The sequence below is a fragment of the Heteronotia binoei genome, unplaced genomic scaffold (genome assembly GCF_032191835.1).
Source record: "Heteronotia binoei isolate CCM8104 ecotype False Entrance Well unplaced genomic scaffold, APGP_CSIRO_Hbin_v1 ptg000532l, whole genome shotgun sequence".
NCBI lineage: Eukaryota > Metazoa > Chordata > Lepidosauria > Squamata > Gekkonidae > Heteronotia > Heteronotia binoei.
In genome coordinates this window covers 512,221-526,294 of record NW_026800046.1, presented here as the reverse complement: position 1 = coordinate 526,294, position 14,074 = coordinate 512,221, and the positions used below count along the sequence as shown (strand labels likewise).

The following is a 14,074-nucleotide window of genomic DNA, read 5'->3' as shown; positions in this document are numbered from 1 at the left end:
GTATCCAGTGCATTCCACCACAAAATTATACTAAAAATATATAGTGTGCATTTAAAAATATTTTTACCTCTCTTTTTTCTTCTCTCTCTAATTATCTTCTGAACAATTCTTCGCCATCGAGGCAAAGAACTTAGACTTTTAAGCTTAGACATAATGGAGAGGTCATTGCATACAGCTGGACGCAATTCATTGAAGAGGAATCTCAAACGTTCAATAACAGGAGCACAGACTTCTTTATAAGACCTTCCTTGTTCCTGGTGAGTCTTAAAGTAATAGAGCAAAGAAGTCGCATATCACTAAGGAAACAATAAAGAACAGAAAAGAAGAGGCCTGGCCTATAGATCCCAGACAAGCCTAATCTTATCAAATAGCCGAATCCAAGCAAGGTCAACTCTGGCAAGTAGCTGGATGGGAGACCTCCTTGGAATGCCAGAAGTTGGGAGGCAGGGGCAGGCTTTATCCAGCCACCTCACTGAATATCTTCCAGGCACCTAGCAGGGGTCAGTCACCAGAGGTTGTCATGACTTCCAGGTTCAAACATACTCACATTAACATATAAATACAATTTTTTTAAAAAAGACCATAGAAGAGAGGACTAAAATGGCTAATACTGCTGAAGAAACAAGTTACATATCTGATACTTACCTTGATAAGTGAACACTTCGCTTGGTAAACAACACGACATACATCTGCTACAGATTTTGGAAGTGTTCGGTGTTTAACTTGGTCAACTCCTAGCATAGCAGGATGAACAAGAGACAGCGCTATATGACCTTTATGAAGGAAAAAGAGATAAGTGTCAATGTCAAAGAAATAACTAATGCTACTAAGGTAAGAACTGAAAAATATTTTTGTGCCGAATACAGATACCTAAATCCTCATGCTTCAGCAAGCAACATAACAACAGACGTCCAACTTCTTCTACTGGGTGCTCCGGAGGGAATGTAATTGGCGTAGTCAAATGGCACTGTTTGCAATACCGCTCCACTTGACATAGGAAGTCCTGAACAAAAAAATGTACACTTAAAAGAATACATCACTAGAGTCTAATAAACCACACACTACAGTTTTAAATAAAATCATACACATTTAAAAATATTTAATTTACACAACTACTTCAGGCTAAGTAGCTGATCACCATCTCAAACCTAACTGTGCTAACAAATTAACAAGTATCCTCAACTGTGCCCCAATTTTACCCAGGCTGTGTGTATGATCCACTAGATCAACCTAAACAATAAAGATTCTTCTTACATAGTCATACACATGCATACAGAAATAAAATTGTAAACAGTAGGGACAAGGCCATGAAATTCAAGTGGCCCAGGGCCAGGAATTCAAATAAAGGTCCAAAGTAAATAAATTAAATTTAAAAAATAAAAAAATAAAAATTATGCAAATTTATGAAATAATAAAGTTTGTAATCTCTTCCTGTTAAATACCCTATATCCTTCTAGGCCAGGTAATCTAATTTTTCTCATCCTTCCACTAACCTCTCCTCACCTTTTAGAGTATTAGCTCAGGGGTTATTATTTCTTGGAAGTATACCAGATGAGCACAGTATATGGGAAACTAACAATAATCATTTAAAGGCTTGACATACAGCCTACCTGTTTTCACTATTTGTTGACCACAACATGATTGTCTCATGAATAAGGCTGATTATTGCAGATCATTACTTGAAAACTGCCTAATTCTATATTGTAGATAAATAAAACCACCAAATGGTGCAAAGAAAAATTGTTTTAGAAGAGGCAGCCAAACAAACAGCACACTTCAAAATCTTAGTTTTATTTATGCCCTTTCAGCACTACTTTAAAAAAAAAGCAGCAGATGCCATTAGCCTATTGCTTGGCATAGTCAGGGTATGAGAAGGATGAATCAAGCCTGCTGTTGCTGTTCCACCTTGATCAGTGAATAGCATGGGACCAGGCCAGAACCAGCCATGCTTCCAGAACTAAAAGGAGCAGCCAGGCAAAGAAAAAACTGACAGATGCCTGGAGGAGAAACAGAACCAACACTGGAGGTAAGACATTGGCACCTTGCCTAACTTGCAACACTGCTTTCTACATTGTTCAGGCTTACCTATCTACACTGGCAAGCAGAAGCATTTCCACACACTCAGCAATCCACACACTCAGCAAACCATACAAGAGCCACATTGCCAATTAACTTAGGTTCCTACTGGCTGTCAGCTTTTGTAGAGAAGCTTCTGTTTCCCTGTTGTGGGGGTAAGCAGCTCCAATCCTTCCTTGCCGACACTTTAAAAGCCATAACCTTCAATCAGCTCCCACTTTGGACTCTGAGAAGCAGTGTGGGGATCATTTCCAGTGTGCTCTATAACTGGATGGATTTTTCTGATGTGAAGTCTTTTCAGATACCAACGTTCCCACTGGCTGAATGATACAACCTTTTAGACAAATTGGCCATGATAATGGAAGGGAGAAAGTTCCCAGTCTGCGAGCCCCAATCCTTAACATTACCTTCACAGTGTGATCCTGGATACTGTTGTCTGCTATAGCTTGCAGAAATGGTTGTGAGTGGTCACTCAGGGTGAGTCGATGAGAATACAGCTTTGATTTGTTAGGAGTGGTATTACCAGGACAACTGCAGTGGTCTTCATCCTTTTCCTCATTGTAACTGTAATGTATTTGACTAGTTTGCAAGCCTCCAGAGAAAATAGAAGACTTCAGCCATTCTACAAAAAGGAGCAAAGTACACTGAATGGAAAATCTGATCATACTACATTAGCTATTCTAAATTGCTTCACAGGTGACAATGCCATTCTCAGTTTAAAAAGGTATTAAGCTATTCAGAACATTGAGTATCTTCAAACTTACATGAAAGACCAGCACAAAAATGTTATGGAAGTCCTTCAAAGATCGTTACACTTGTGGCACTGCTCATCTTGAGTCTGTTACAGAAGGAACAGGCTAAAAATGCCTTACATCACTTTTGTCTCAAGTCATTTAAAATAATTATTTTTGTTTACATTACCATAAGTATATTGTTTTATACCACTAATCCAGTACAATCTATCAAGATGGTAGCAGGTCAATGTGTTTTATGTTGCTGGCTATATATGTACAAAAAAAATCAAATGAACTATTTAAATAAAAGAAGATGGCAGAAGGCCTCCAGATTTTTGGTCAGGGATCACTCCCAGCTCTAATATCTAAGGTTATTTTGTTTTAACCTGAAGATTCCAAGGATTAGGGATGGGCACAAACCAGGAAGGTTTGTAGTGATTCATGAAAACCTCCACAAAGTTTTCAGTTTCCTGAACTGATTTGTGGGTCATTGATTCATGAGTTGGGGGGAACTTTTGTGGGGGGAAAGCATTTTAAAATCACTGAGGTGTGCTGCTGTAGTGGTGCAACTCGGCAAGGGAAGGGAAGGCATTTAAAGAGGGCTAGCAATCAAATGAACCACAGCAAAAAACATGGCAGTTTATGGACAGTTTGCGAACAATGTAACTGCTCAAATTGTGGTTCAAGAACCAACGAACTGTCCCAGTTTGTCACAGACTTTGGTTTGTAAGTCGGTTCATGCGCATCCCAGGAATAAACCTCACAAAAAGCATGCAGTCTACAAGTAGCCCATATTCTGAAGACTGACCCTTTATTAATCCTTCACTCAACCCTGCACTTAGCCATTCATGCATGGATAATTCCTTTCATTTTCCATGTAGGGTGCTTTTGTGTCATCAATATATACTAAGTGCAATAGGGCAATTATTTTCCAAGAATGGTAAATTTTTATGCACAACTGCATTACTTGCTTTCACAATCAAAGACTAGCATCATATCTAAAGGTTTAATGAAGAATTTAACTTGCTCAAGGTTAACTGACCCCTTGCTTCTGTATTTTCACTTCACTGCTTTAACCTGCAGTGATTTTCCCTGCACATATGGAGAAATTGCTGTAACATGCTTGGTCAGTTCTGAAGTTTTATATCCACTCACAGGAATTATGCTTTACCTTTATCAGAAGTTATAGCTATCATCTAGCCAGAGTGACTTTAAGCCACAGGCCCACAAAAACAGGACAAAGCTTTCCAGATTTTGTATTTGTTAAATATATATTTAATTAAATGTATTCTTACTGGCACATTCAACCTCCACTGGAGAAAGTGGTGTACTCATTGCAAGGTAGGAAGCATGCAGTCCAAGAAGCAGCCCTAAGTTTCTTTCGGTATCTATGAGCGGTGATGACAGACTACCAATATCCGGTGTAGTGATTACTTCCTGGTCAGGCTATAATGGAAGCAACATCAGATTTAAGATTAAAACCAAATATCCACAACCTATCAAATACTATTACTGACCAGGGAAAAAAAACTGAATTCAATTTGCTTGAGATTCTTTGTACTCTGGATCACATTAAGAATAGGAAAGAAGGCTGCAGAAAAGGTTAGTAAGGGCCACAGAGAGCAGCTGTTAGTTGTATTGTGAAAAAGTCCCCACAGTCCAAGTTCCAAACAAGCAGCGCTGCAACTCAGATGTCCTCCCTCGTCAGCCGGAACTGGAAGTCCTAGTCTAAGTTTATTGCTCCAGAGAGAGAGTGCAAGACATTAAAAATACAGGTTTTCAGATTCTTATCTCCAAGTACAATTATCAGAATTTGCTTTAAAAATGAAAATCAATATCCTTAGGATACTGCAGAAGTAGCATATGATGCCACTGTCCATATACTGTAGAACAACTGCACTGACAGAGAGTCCAGGCCCCTGCCAGCATTATCTGCTACAAACTCAGGCTCTTTCAACCATCTGCACATCAAAGCAGATACTTCCTTCAAATGCATACTCATACACACTTGCATCAATCCCTTAACCTAATGAGATCATCACAAAGAAGTAGAAACAGGTCATCCCTTAAGATTTGTGTCCCAGCGTTCTCAAAGACAGGAACAAACTACACAAACTGGAGACTGCTTCCCTTAAGTTTTACCTCCATATACTGGCCAACACAGAAGGCATGCATTGACTCTCTTGTATCTTCAAATTGCAAAGCGGCTTCCAAAGCAACAACTGGATCCTCTCCTGCAAACTGAGCTACAAAAGAAAAAAAAATATTCAGAAGGCAGTGTTCAAATAAATGTCCTCTGTTTCTATATCTGTTGGGGAAATAAATCTCACCAAGTATGCTGCTCCCAGTTAATGACTGAGTTTGGAAATCCTTTATGTCATACACTTTGCCATCAATCACAGTCCAGAAGCCGCCATCTTTATTGTGGTTTTCCAGATCAGCTTTCCGTATAAGTGTAACTTCCTCATTATTTCTGCAATTCTGTCCTGTAAAGAAGGAACCTAACAGTTGAAAGAAAATATGTTATTTCTATGGTTCACAAAATGATGTGAACATTCCAACAGTGTAGTTTTTCTTGTGACATGTTGTAATCTTATATTTAGTCTACATGCCTCAGAATGTACAAAGATAAGCTAAAATTTATGCTAAAAAATTAGCAAGTGTTATATGTATTTTCATGTAAAAACATACCCATGATTCCAGGCCAAGCTAAGTCTTCATTGTCATCTCTCTCTTTTCCAGGAGCCAAATGATTAAATCTATCCAGATGTTCTAATAGGCCAGCCAGCAAAGGAATTGCACCCGCTTCCTGTATTAGCCCAGCATTTTTACTGAGGAGGAGTACAATAGATACTACTAACTCTGGAAGGAGCACTCCTAAAGGAGGGAAAAATGTACTCCATAAAGAACTTATACGTGCATTCTTGTTAACATATTGCCATTTAGATCTCTCTAATATTTGCTCAACAGTAAACATGACAAACCTATACCTGTTAGGTCTCCATCCACAACACGAGATACTTCTGCAAAATGCCTATGAGTAGTTGATGCAATGCTAGTTGCTACAGGAAGTATGTCTCCAATGTGTGTACACAGAAGGGCTGTGTATTTCTTCAGCAAAGAACCAACTCCAAGAAGCTCAGGACCTGTCAGAAAGGGGGAAAGGAGAATGCTAATTTCAGAAAGACAGCATTTACCCATACTTAAAGTTGCACGGAAAGCAGCCATTTAAACAGCTTTCTTAATCAATTAAGATTTTTTTTTAGTCACATACAAGAAATATTCATTTCGTTAAAAAAAAATTTAACATCTTACTATAAGTAATAGGGATCTGACCAGCACCATCTCCTGGATACAGCTTACTAACTAGCAAGCGCTGAAAACGCAGCAGCAAGTCCAAAGAAGCAGATCTTTCCTTATTGCAGTGTTCATGATCCAAGCAAGAAGAAATGCGACGGGCCACATCTTTAAGCTTAGCTATCGTTTGTGAAGCAATGTTCCTGGATGGGAATGAAATTTTTAAAGAAAGTCTTTTTAAACCTCTCTCAATTAAACAAGTACCAAGCCAAGTGAACACTGACTAAGCTTTTGTTGTGCTTTTTCTTACAAGTCAGAAAGCACAAGCATTTGGGTAATGATTGTAAATGCAGCCCCATGTTTTCAAATAATCTTTTTTTTCCTAAAAATTATCATTATATAGTGCTTGCAATTTCCCCCTGACACCTTTGGAAATAACAAAGTTGACTACATAAAACACTGAAAAGTACAGCCCTGAAATGTTTTGTAACAAGATATTCTTACAGTTTTACAGTAATGTTGAATACCTGCTGATAGGTACAAAAAAAATCTAATTGAGGTAGTTTACAATATTGGTCAGGATTCAAAGAGCTACTTTAGGCAAGACATAGAGCTTGGCTATGCCCAAGATAACAACAAACTTGCTTTCCCCATTGCTGTATCATAATCTGTTTTTGAGAGTCTTTTCAATTTCAAAAGCAGTTTTCCATACAACAGAAGAATATCTAGCTATAACAAATTCCCCAGGATCCCTTTATCTTCTTCCTGACTGCGCAGCCCCTTTTCTTTCTTCTTCATTTTTGTGTCTGTCCCACCCAGTTGTTCAAATGTATACAGAATTATGTAATCCAGTCAAGGTATCTGAGGGACCAACTAAAATTCTTTTTCTTAGTGTGACATGGCATATGAGAGGCTGATAGTTTAAAACTATCAAACAGTTTTATTTTACTTATGAGGGGAAACAGGGAGGCATCAGGTTTCGAGCTTAGGAGGTGAACAAACAATAAGACTGAGGTAACTTTGTATAAACATAATAGATAGTTTGTCACAACCACATAGCTTTTATGTTATTCAGAAAGGTCTTTGAATTGAGGAGAAAGATTTCTTGGCAGTTTCTGCTTCAATAAACAAGCATTGCCTTTGTCTCCAAAACACTTAAGTGGATGAGGGCAGGAGCATTCAGACACACCCTTCTTAATCACTTAATAGGGATCACCCCCCTTCACTAGAAGTCATTTCCACTCTGTGCCACAGTTCCAGTCTAAATCCACTGAAATCAATGGGCTTAGACTAAAGTAATTTTTCTTAGGGCTGCATTCGTAGTCACCTAGATTATTAATTTATCTGAATTCATCTGAAGACACTGTTCATAGCATCTCAACTAAAGGAGGACAATGGCTCAGGCATAGCCTTGACAAAACCTACCTTAATAATTGCTGGATTAGTTGCACTAGAGGTAAACTTTGTTTTCCTGCAGATTCATAAATCCCAGTATTAATAAGGTCTTTGTCCAATGGTGTTCTGCTCCTATGAAGTGATGATGCATTTGCTTCCTGCTCATCAATTTCTTTTTCTTTCTGGGCTTCTTTTTTTGCCTCTATGTCCTACAAAATTTGAAGTTCACAGTAAACATTAATTTTATTTCTACAACATAGTAATGGAATTGTGCACTGAATAAGATATATACAGTAATGTTTGGCCAGAAAGATTGCATTAATGGTGGCTTGGATCCACCAGAGCATTTCTGCAGCCAGAAGAATCTCTACTCAGAGCATGACTTTCCCACTTCTCCCTCCTGCCGCAGTCTGAAAAGCCCCCCCCCCCCAACACACTGTTCCTTAAGAGTATTTTGGGCTGCAGCAGGAAGAAAGAAATGAGAAAGCTGCAGTCCACAGGCTGAAATCCTTCTATGCACAGAAATACACGAGTGGATTTAAGTCACTGGCTTGGATTCTATGCAACCCAACACAGCAGTGCTTTTGTAAGGACACAGCCTATCACATCCATGGAATCCTCTCTTTGGGGTCAGTTAACCCCCAGAAACAGCACAGTGCAAGGGAGAGGGAGGGAAAACTTGTGAAGATCAGTAACCTCCATCAGTCCACAAGTGCCCTCCACCAGCTGAAAATATATTTAGGACATTTAGTTAGCACATAAACTTATGTTTCCAACAGTCAACACACATGGTAAATGGCCACTATTTTCCCCTAGTCTTTGTTAGTGCAAACTTTCAAGAGTTTAAAATATAGTGACCCAGAGTTCTAAACCATGCTGAACTCCACACTGAGAGAAAATCTGATCTTCCTAAACAAAAGTATACATTCTATAATACCCCACACATACTAATGCTCTGTATATATGCCTTGCCTAATCATCCTATAAAGAAACTACATTTCTGGTCCAAACTTCTACCACTGAATGAGGCCTATTGGCAACAAACTCGCTTAGCAGATGTTGCCAACTATTTTGTTTTTATTGTTTCTGTATCAGTACAATGTGAAAATATACCTGAATTTCTGCAGTGATAGCAGCATTCAATGCAGACTCTAGACCTCCATCAGCCATCAAGCTTCCAACCAACAGATCAATCATAAATCTACGACCAGGACTTACGTTTGTTTCATTCCCTGAAACTGAAAATACATAAAGAAGTTACTTGCCTGGAAGCCTAACAAATGCTTGCATATAAGCATGACAATCCAGTATGCTGATGACACCCAGCTCTATCTACTGATGGACAGCCGATCTGACGATGTCCCAAAAAAACTTGGACCAGGCATTGCAAGTTGTGGCTGGATGGCTTAAACTGAGCCGACTGAAGCTGAATCCGATGAAGACAGAGGTCCTTTGCCTGAGTCGCAGCAGTCTGGGTGGGAGAATTCCCCTACCAACTTTTGAAGGTGCGCCACTGACAATGAAACACAAGGTCAGAAGCGTGGGGGTACTACTGGAGTCCTCCTTGACAATGGAGGCCTAGATAGCAGCAACTGCAAATCCACCTTAGGCAGGTGAAACAGTTGGCTCCTTTCCTTGACCATAGCAACCTGGCAACTGTGATCCATGCAACTGTCACCTCAAGATTGGACTACTGTAATGCCCTCTACATGGGGCTGCCCTTGTCACAAACCTGGAAACTACAGCTAGTGCAGAACGCAGCGGCCAGGCTGTTATTGGGACTGCTCAGGTGGGAACACATACAGCCGGCGCTGCAAGAACTGCACTGGCTGCCAATAATATACCGGATTCACTACAAGGTGCTGGTCATTACCTTCAAAACCCTTTATGGCTGAGGACCTGCTTATCTGAGGGACTGTCTGTTCCCTCACGTTCCCCAGAGGGTACTAAGATCAGAAGCTCAACATCTTTTAGTGATCCCTGGGCCGGGAGAGGTGAGACTGACGGCTACCAGGGATCGAGCCTTCTCAGTAGCAGCCTCCTACTGGTGGAACCAGCTGCAGGAAGAGGTTAGAGCCTTGTGGGACCTCACCCAGTTCCGCAAGGCCTGTAAGACCACACTCTTCCGGCTTGCTTTCAGCTGATTTTGAGACTTATAACAGGAGGACTCTAGGAAACACTAATGTCATCAAAATTGAATGACACCAAAATGTTATTAACACCAACTGTTTTAAATTGTTTAAAAATTTTAATTCAATTTTATTATGATGATGCACTAATGTGTTAGTTTCTTACTGTTATTATGACTATTGTTGTAAGCCACCCTGAGCCTGCCTTGGTGCGGAGGGCGGGATATAAATTTAATAAACTTAAATTTAGGCAACCACGTTTTTCTTCTGAAACATACCTGCACTCGGCAAAAGTGCTGACAGAGCCCTCGCTCTTTCCTCAGCAGTTGGGAGCAACACAGACCACCCACTTTGCAACACTGCTTGGGCAGCTGACTGAACAGTGTTCAATACGCCAGCATTACTGGCTAAAGTCACCACTGTCTGTTTTAAGCTGTTCAGCAAAACACTGCCCAATCCCAAACCAAGACACTCTGGGTCTACTTGGTGACTTATTGCAGCATGAAGCTGAAAAACAAAACCACAAAGTTTAATTGAACAGTAGTAAAAATAAAACAAACTAAGCCCAAACAGATAAAAGCCATTATTTGATAGTATTCACAGAGAGTTGCATACAGCTACCGGAGATTAATAATCAAGATACACATTCCGTGATGGCAAGCTGTTAATCAGTACGTGATAGCTGAATATTGCAAAGCAGTAAGGAGCAGTAATGTGAACAGCGTTGATTCAAGTGGATCACCATGCTGGTGTGAAGCAGCAGAAAAAAGTTAGAATCCAGTGGCACTTTTAAGACCAACGAAGTTTTATTCAAGGTATAAGCTTTTGTGTACATGCACACTTCTTCAGATATACTGAAAATGGAAGTTACCAGCCCATATATATAATTAGAGGGTAAGCAGCAAATCAGCACAAGCATAATTAAAGGTGTTTAAAAGATGCAAGCACCAAACTGGAATACGGTCCCCATTTGTTTGGGTTTAATTCCAGGGGGAACCATAGAAAAGGAAATAACTATATAAAAATTGGAGATAGATGGGCAGATGTACCCTTCTTCATTGTGGAGAGGAGATGCAAAATATAATTACAGAAAATATCATGATTGTGATATATTTAAAAGCCAGAGCTATTTTTCTAAGCATTTAGATCTGATTTTATTTAGGAATCGTTCAACTGGCTGAAATGCAACCTACCTGTAGCCTTAGAAGGTTCAGGGTAGCCACAGCCATACATTCTTTCTCCTGTGGGGGTGGCCAATCTGAAGTGCCATCCATTCCTTCAGTCACTTGTCTCAGTAAGAGATCCAGTTGTTCAAATGTCATAGGACAAACATCTACCACAAAAGGCACACGTAAACCAATAGACCATTCTGAACAAGAGGACCAGGCGAAGCTCTAAATGAAATAGTTAATAAAAATCTAGAATTAATATAAATATAGATGAGAGGAAGTTTTAAATCCAATTGCCATAATCAAACATACATCCCTTAACAGCCTATTCAAAAAGAGCCTAAAACGAATATTTAGGGAAAGTAACCAGGTACTGAAAGTCACCCAGTTTAGGGAAACTTGTTCCAAGCGGAACAAATAATTATGTGAGGCATGGCAAACATTCTGTGCCTCTTCCTTACTCAGTCTGTTCAAGGACTGGATCACTTCTTCCCACTGCTGAGCTCAGAACATAGAACAGTATTCCCCAAAAGCACAAGTTCTCCCCATCTCCACCAAGCATAACAGTTCCAACGCATGATAAACAAAAGAAATATATAATGAAGGCTGCTGGCCTCAAATAATGCTCAATCGCATGAATCTTTGTGAATGTTTTTTCTGTCACTCACACAAGGCAGTTACTGCAAATTCCAGTCCAGAAAGAAAAATAATGTGATGTAAAGGGAAACACGCGATAGTTTTGTAGGAAAGCATTAGTGGTGTAGTAGTTAGATTGTCTGACTAGGATCTGGGAGACCCAGATTTGACTCCCCATCCATAGAAGCTTGCTGGATAACCATGGGCCAGTAATACACTCTCACCTTAACCTATCTCACAGTCACAGAGTTGTTGTGAGGATAATAGAGGAAAGAACAATGCAAGCTGCTTTGGGCCTCTGTGGAGAAAGGGGCAGGGTATATAGGAAGTAAATAAATTACACAAAATGGAATCTTTGGGTAAAAAAAGAAACTCCAAGGAAACACTCTTACAACTCAGCATTTCATGTATATGCATCCTTAGCTGACTATGTCCTAACTGAATCCTCAGTGTCCTCAAACGAAAGATATAAAAGAATATTCCACAACCAACACCAATTTTTTTACAAAAGGCTGGAAGTCACACACACACACACAAGATTTAAAACAAGCATATATAATATGCAAACAAAATGAATTAGTTAGAATATGCAGTGCAAAATTTTACTAGAGTATGAACATATGAAGCTGCCTTATACTGAACCAGACCCTTGGTCCATCAAAGTCAGTACTGTCTACTCAGACTGGCAGCGACTCTCCAGGGTTTCAAGCTGTGGTTTTTCACGCCTATTTGCTTGGACCCTTTTTAGTTGGAGATGCTGAGAATTGAACCTGGGGCCTTCTGCTTACCAAGCAAATGCTCTACCACTGAGCCACCATCCCTCCCCTTAGTATATATAATATAGAAATACCATAGGCACGACCCTACGCAAAGTAACACCCTTCTAAACCCACTCACTTCAATGTACTTAGAAAGATGAAATTCTGCTTAGGACTGCACTGCTAATGTTCCTTGGTGACCCATTCCCACATGCTGCAATTTAGTAAAAAATATGGTGTGAATCAGTCCCAAAAGATATATGAATGCTAAGCAGAAGCCTACCTGAGCTGGCCCACAAGCAATACCAACAATGTGCTTGGAATCTAACCCAGGAAGAGCAGTAGGCTTGGGTTTGGTGATCCTCAGGGTGTCAAAATGTTGGCATTGATCATTGCTACCCCAGCTGTATACTTCACTATCTTCTGTGAGTGCTAAACAATGTGTAGATCCAGCTGCTACATCTATTACTTTTTTCCCTGGAGGAAAAAACAAGTGTCATACACAAATGATTAGAATGGCCCAATATTAAAGCCAAGTCATAATGACAGGTTAATTTTAATTCCAACCTTGAACTGTTTAGTAAAGTGAAAATTTAGCAAGAAACCCTTGAGTCTGTTCCAGCAGGAACCCAAATATACAAAATATTCTCTCCCTAAACTAATTTTTTTAAAAAATTACAATGCATTTTAACATCTTTAGTAGGAGCCTTTTTACTTACCTTGCAGACCTTCAAGCAATTTGGGATATCGAACATGTTCTTCTGTTCCATGGCCAAGTCTCTGATTGTCACCTTTTCCCCAGGAGTAGACCTGTCCGTCTTTTGTCAGAACCACTGAAAACTGACTCCCGCAACGCACTTTAACAATATCCAAATCTTGCAGTTTTTCTATTAGTTTGGGAGTCTTGCAGCCATCACTGCCACCTCTTCCTAATTTCCCGTAATCTCCATCACCCCAAGACCACACTTGACCTGGAAAAAGTAGATATCTCATCTGAAGTTTTAGTAATCTTGTTTTGACTTTAACAAAATAAAGTTACAAGAACAGGAAAGTGCTGGGAGGCAACACTTTCAGCAATTTTCCTATCCGTTTTTGTTAAACGTGGCAGGTTGGCTCAGGCTGAGCGGGCTGAATTTGAATCCAACGAAGACAGAGGTCCTTTGCTTGAGTCGCGGTCCCCTGGGAAGGGAAATCCCCTTGCCGGTCTTTGACGGTGTGCTGCTGAAAGCAGCCCATAAGGTCAAGAGCTTGGGGGTTCTTCTGGAGCCTTCATTATCAATGGAGGCACAGATAGCGGCCGCTGCCAAGTCCGCGTTCTTTCATCTTTGACGGGCGAAGCAGTTGGCCCCCTTCCTGGAGCGCCGTGACCTAGCAATGGTGATCCATGCTACGGTCACCTCGAGACTGGATTACTGCAACGCCCTCTACATGGGGCTGCCCTTGTGCCGAACTCGGCGGCTGCAGCTGGTGCAGAACGCGGCGGCTAAGCTATTGTTGGGGCTCCCAAGGTGGGAGCACATACAGCCAGGGTTCGTTACAAAGTGCTGGTTATTACCTATAAAGCCCTATATGGTCGAGGACCTGCCTACCTGAGGGACCGTCTCTCCCCATATGAGCCCCAGAGAGCGCTGAGGTCAGCTGGAAAAAACCAGCTGAATATCCCTGGGCCAAGGGAGGCCAGATTGAAGGCCACCCGGGATCGGGCCTTCTCTATTGCAGCTCCACTGCTGTGGAATCAACTCCCAGAGGAGGTACGGGCCCTACGATGCTTAGATCAATTCTGTAGGGCCTGTAAGACCCATCTCTTCAAAATAGCCTTTCAACTAACGACAAGCTAGGAAGTGCCGCTGAAAATGCTTTTAGTTACTGAATTCTATTGA

The 14,074-nt window shown here is 40.5% G+C and overlaps 1 protein-coding gene across 1 annotated transcript in view; it reads right to left on the bottom strand.

The window, feature by feature from the left end:
* LOC132590671 (E3 ubiquitin-protein ligase HERC2) overlaps positions 1-14,074 on the bottom strand; it is a 130,431-nt gene that overhangs the window by 85,098 nt on the left and 31,259 nt on the right. The window contains exons 15-30 of the mRNA XM_060263636.1: positions 12,914-13,165; positions 12,478-12,671; positions 10,825-11,025; positions 9,910-10,138; positions 8,616-8,740; positions 7,533-7,711; positions 6,126-6,310; positions 5,801-5,956; positions 5,502-5,687; positions 5,141-5,311; positions 4,953-5,056; positions 4,106-4,256; positions 2,484-2,698; positions 871-1,003; positions 646-773; positions 68-263 (exon numbers count right to left, since the gene is read on the bottom strand). Coding sequence (XP_060119619.1) covers positions 68-263; positions 646-773; positions 871-1,003; positions 2,484-2,698; positions 4,106-4,256; positions 4,953-5,056; positions 5,141-5,311; positions 5,502-5,687; positions 5,801-5,956; positions 6,126-6,310; positions 7,533-7,711; positions 8,616-8,740; positions 9,910-10,138; positions 10,825-11,025; positions 12,478-12,671; positions 12,914-13,165 — 2,805 coding nt within the window. The remainder of the gene's footprint in view (positions 1-67; positions 264-645; positions 774-870; positions 1,004-2,483; positions 2,699-4,105; positions 4,257-4,952; positions 5,057-5,140; positions 5,312-5,501; positions 5,688-5,800; positions 5,957-6,125; positions 6,311-7,532; positions 7,712-8,615; positions 8,741-9,909; positions 10,139-10,824; positions 11,026-12,477; positions 12,672-12,913; positions 13,166-14,074) is intronic.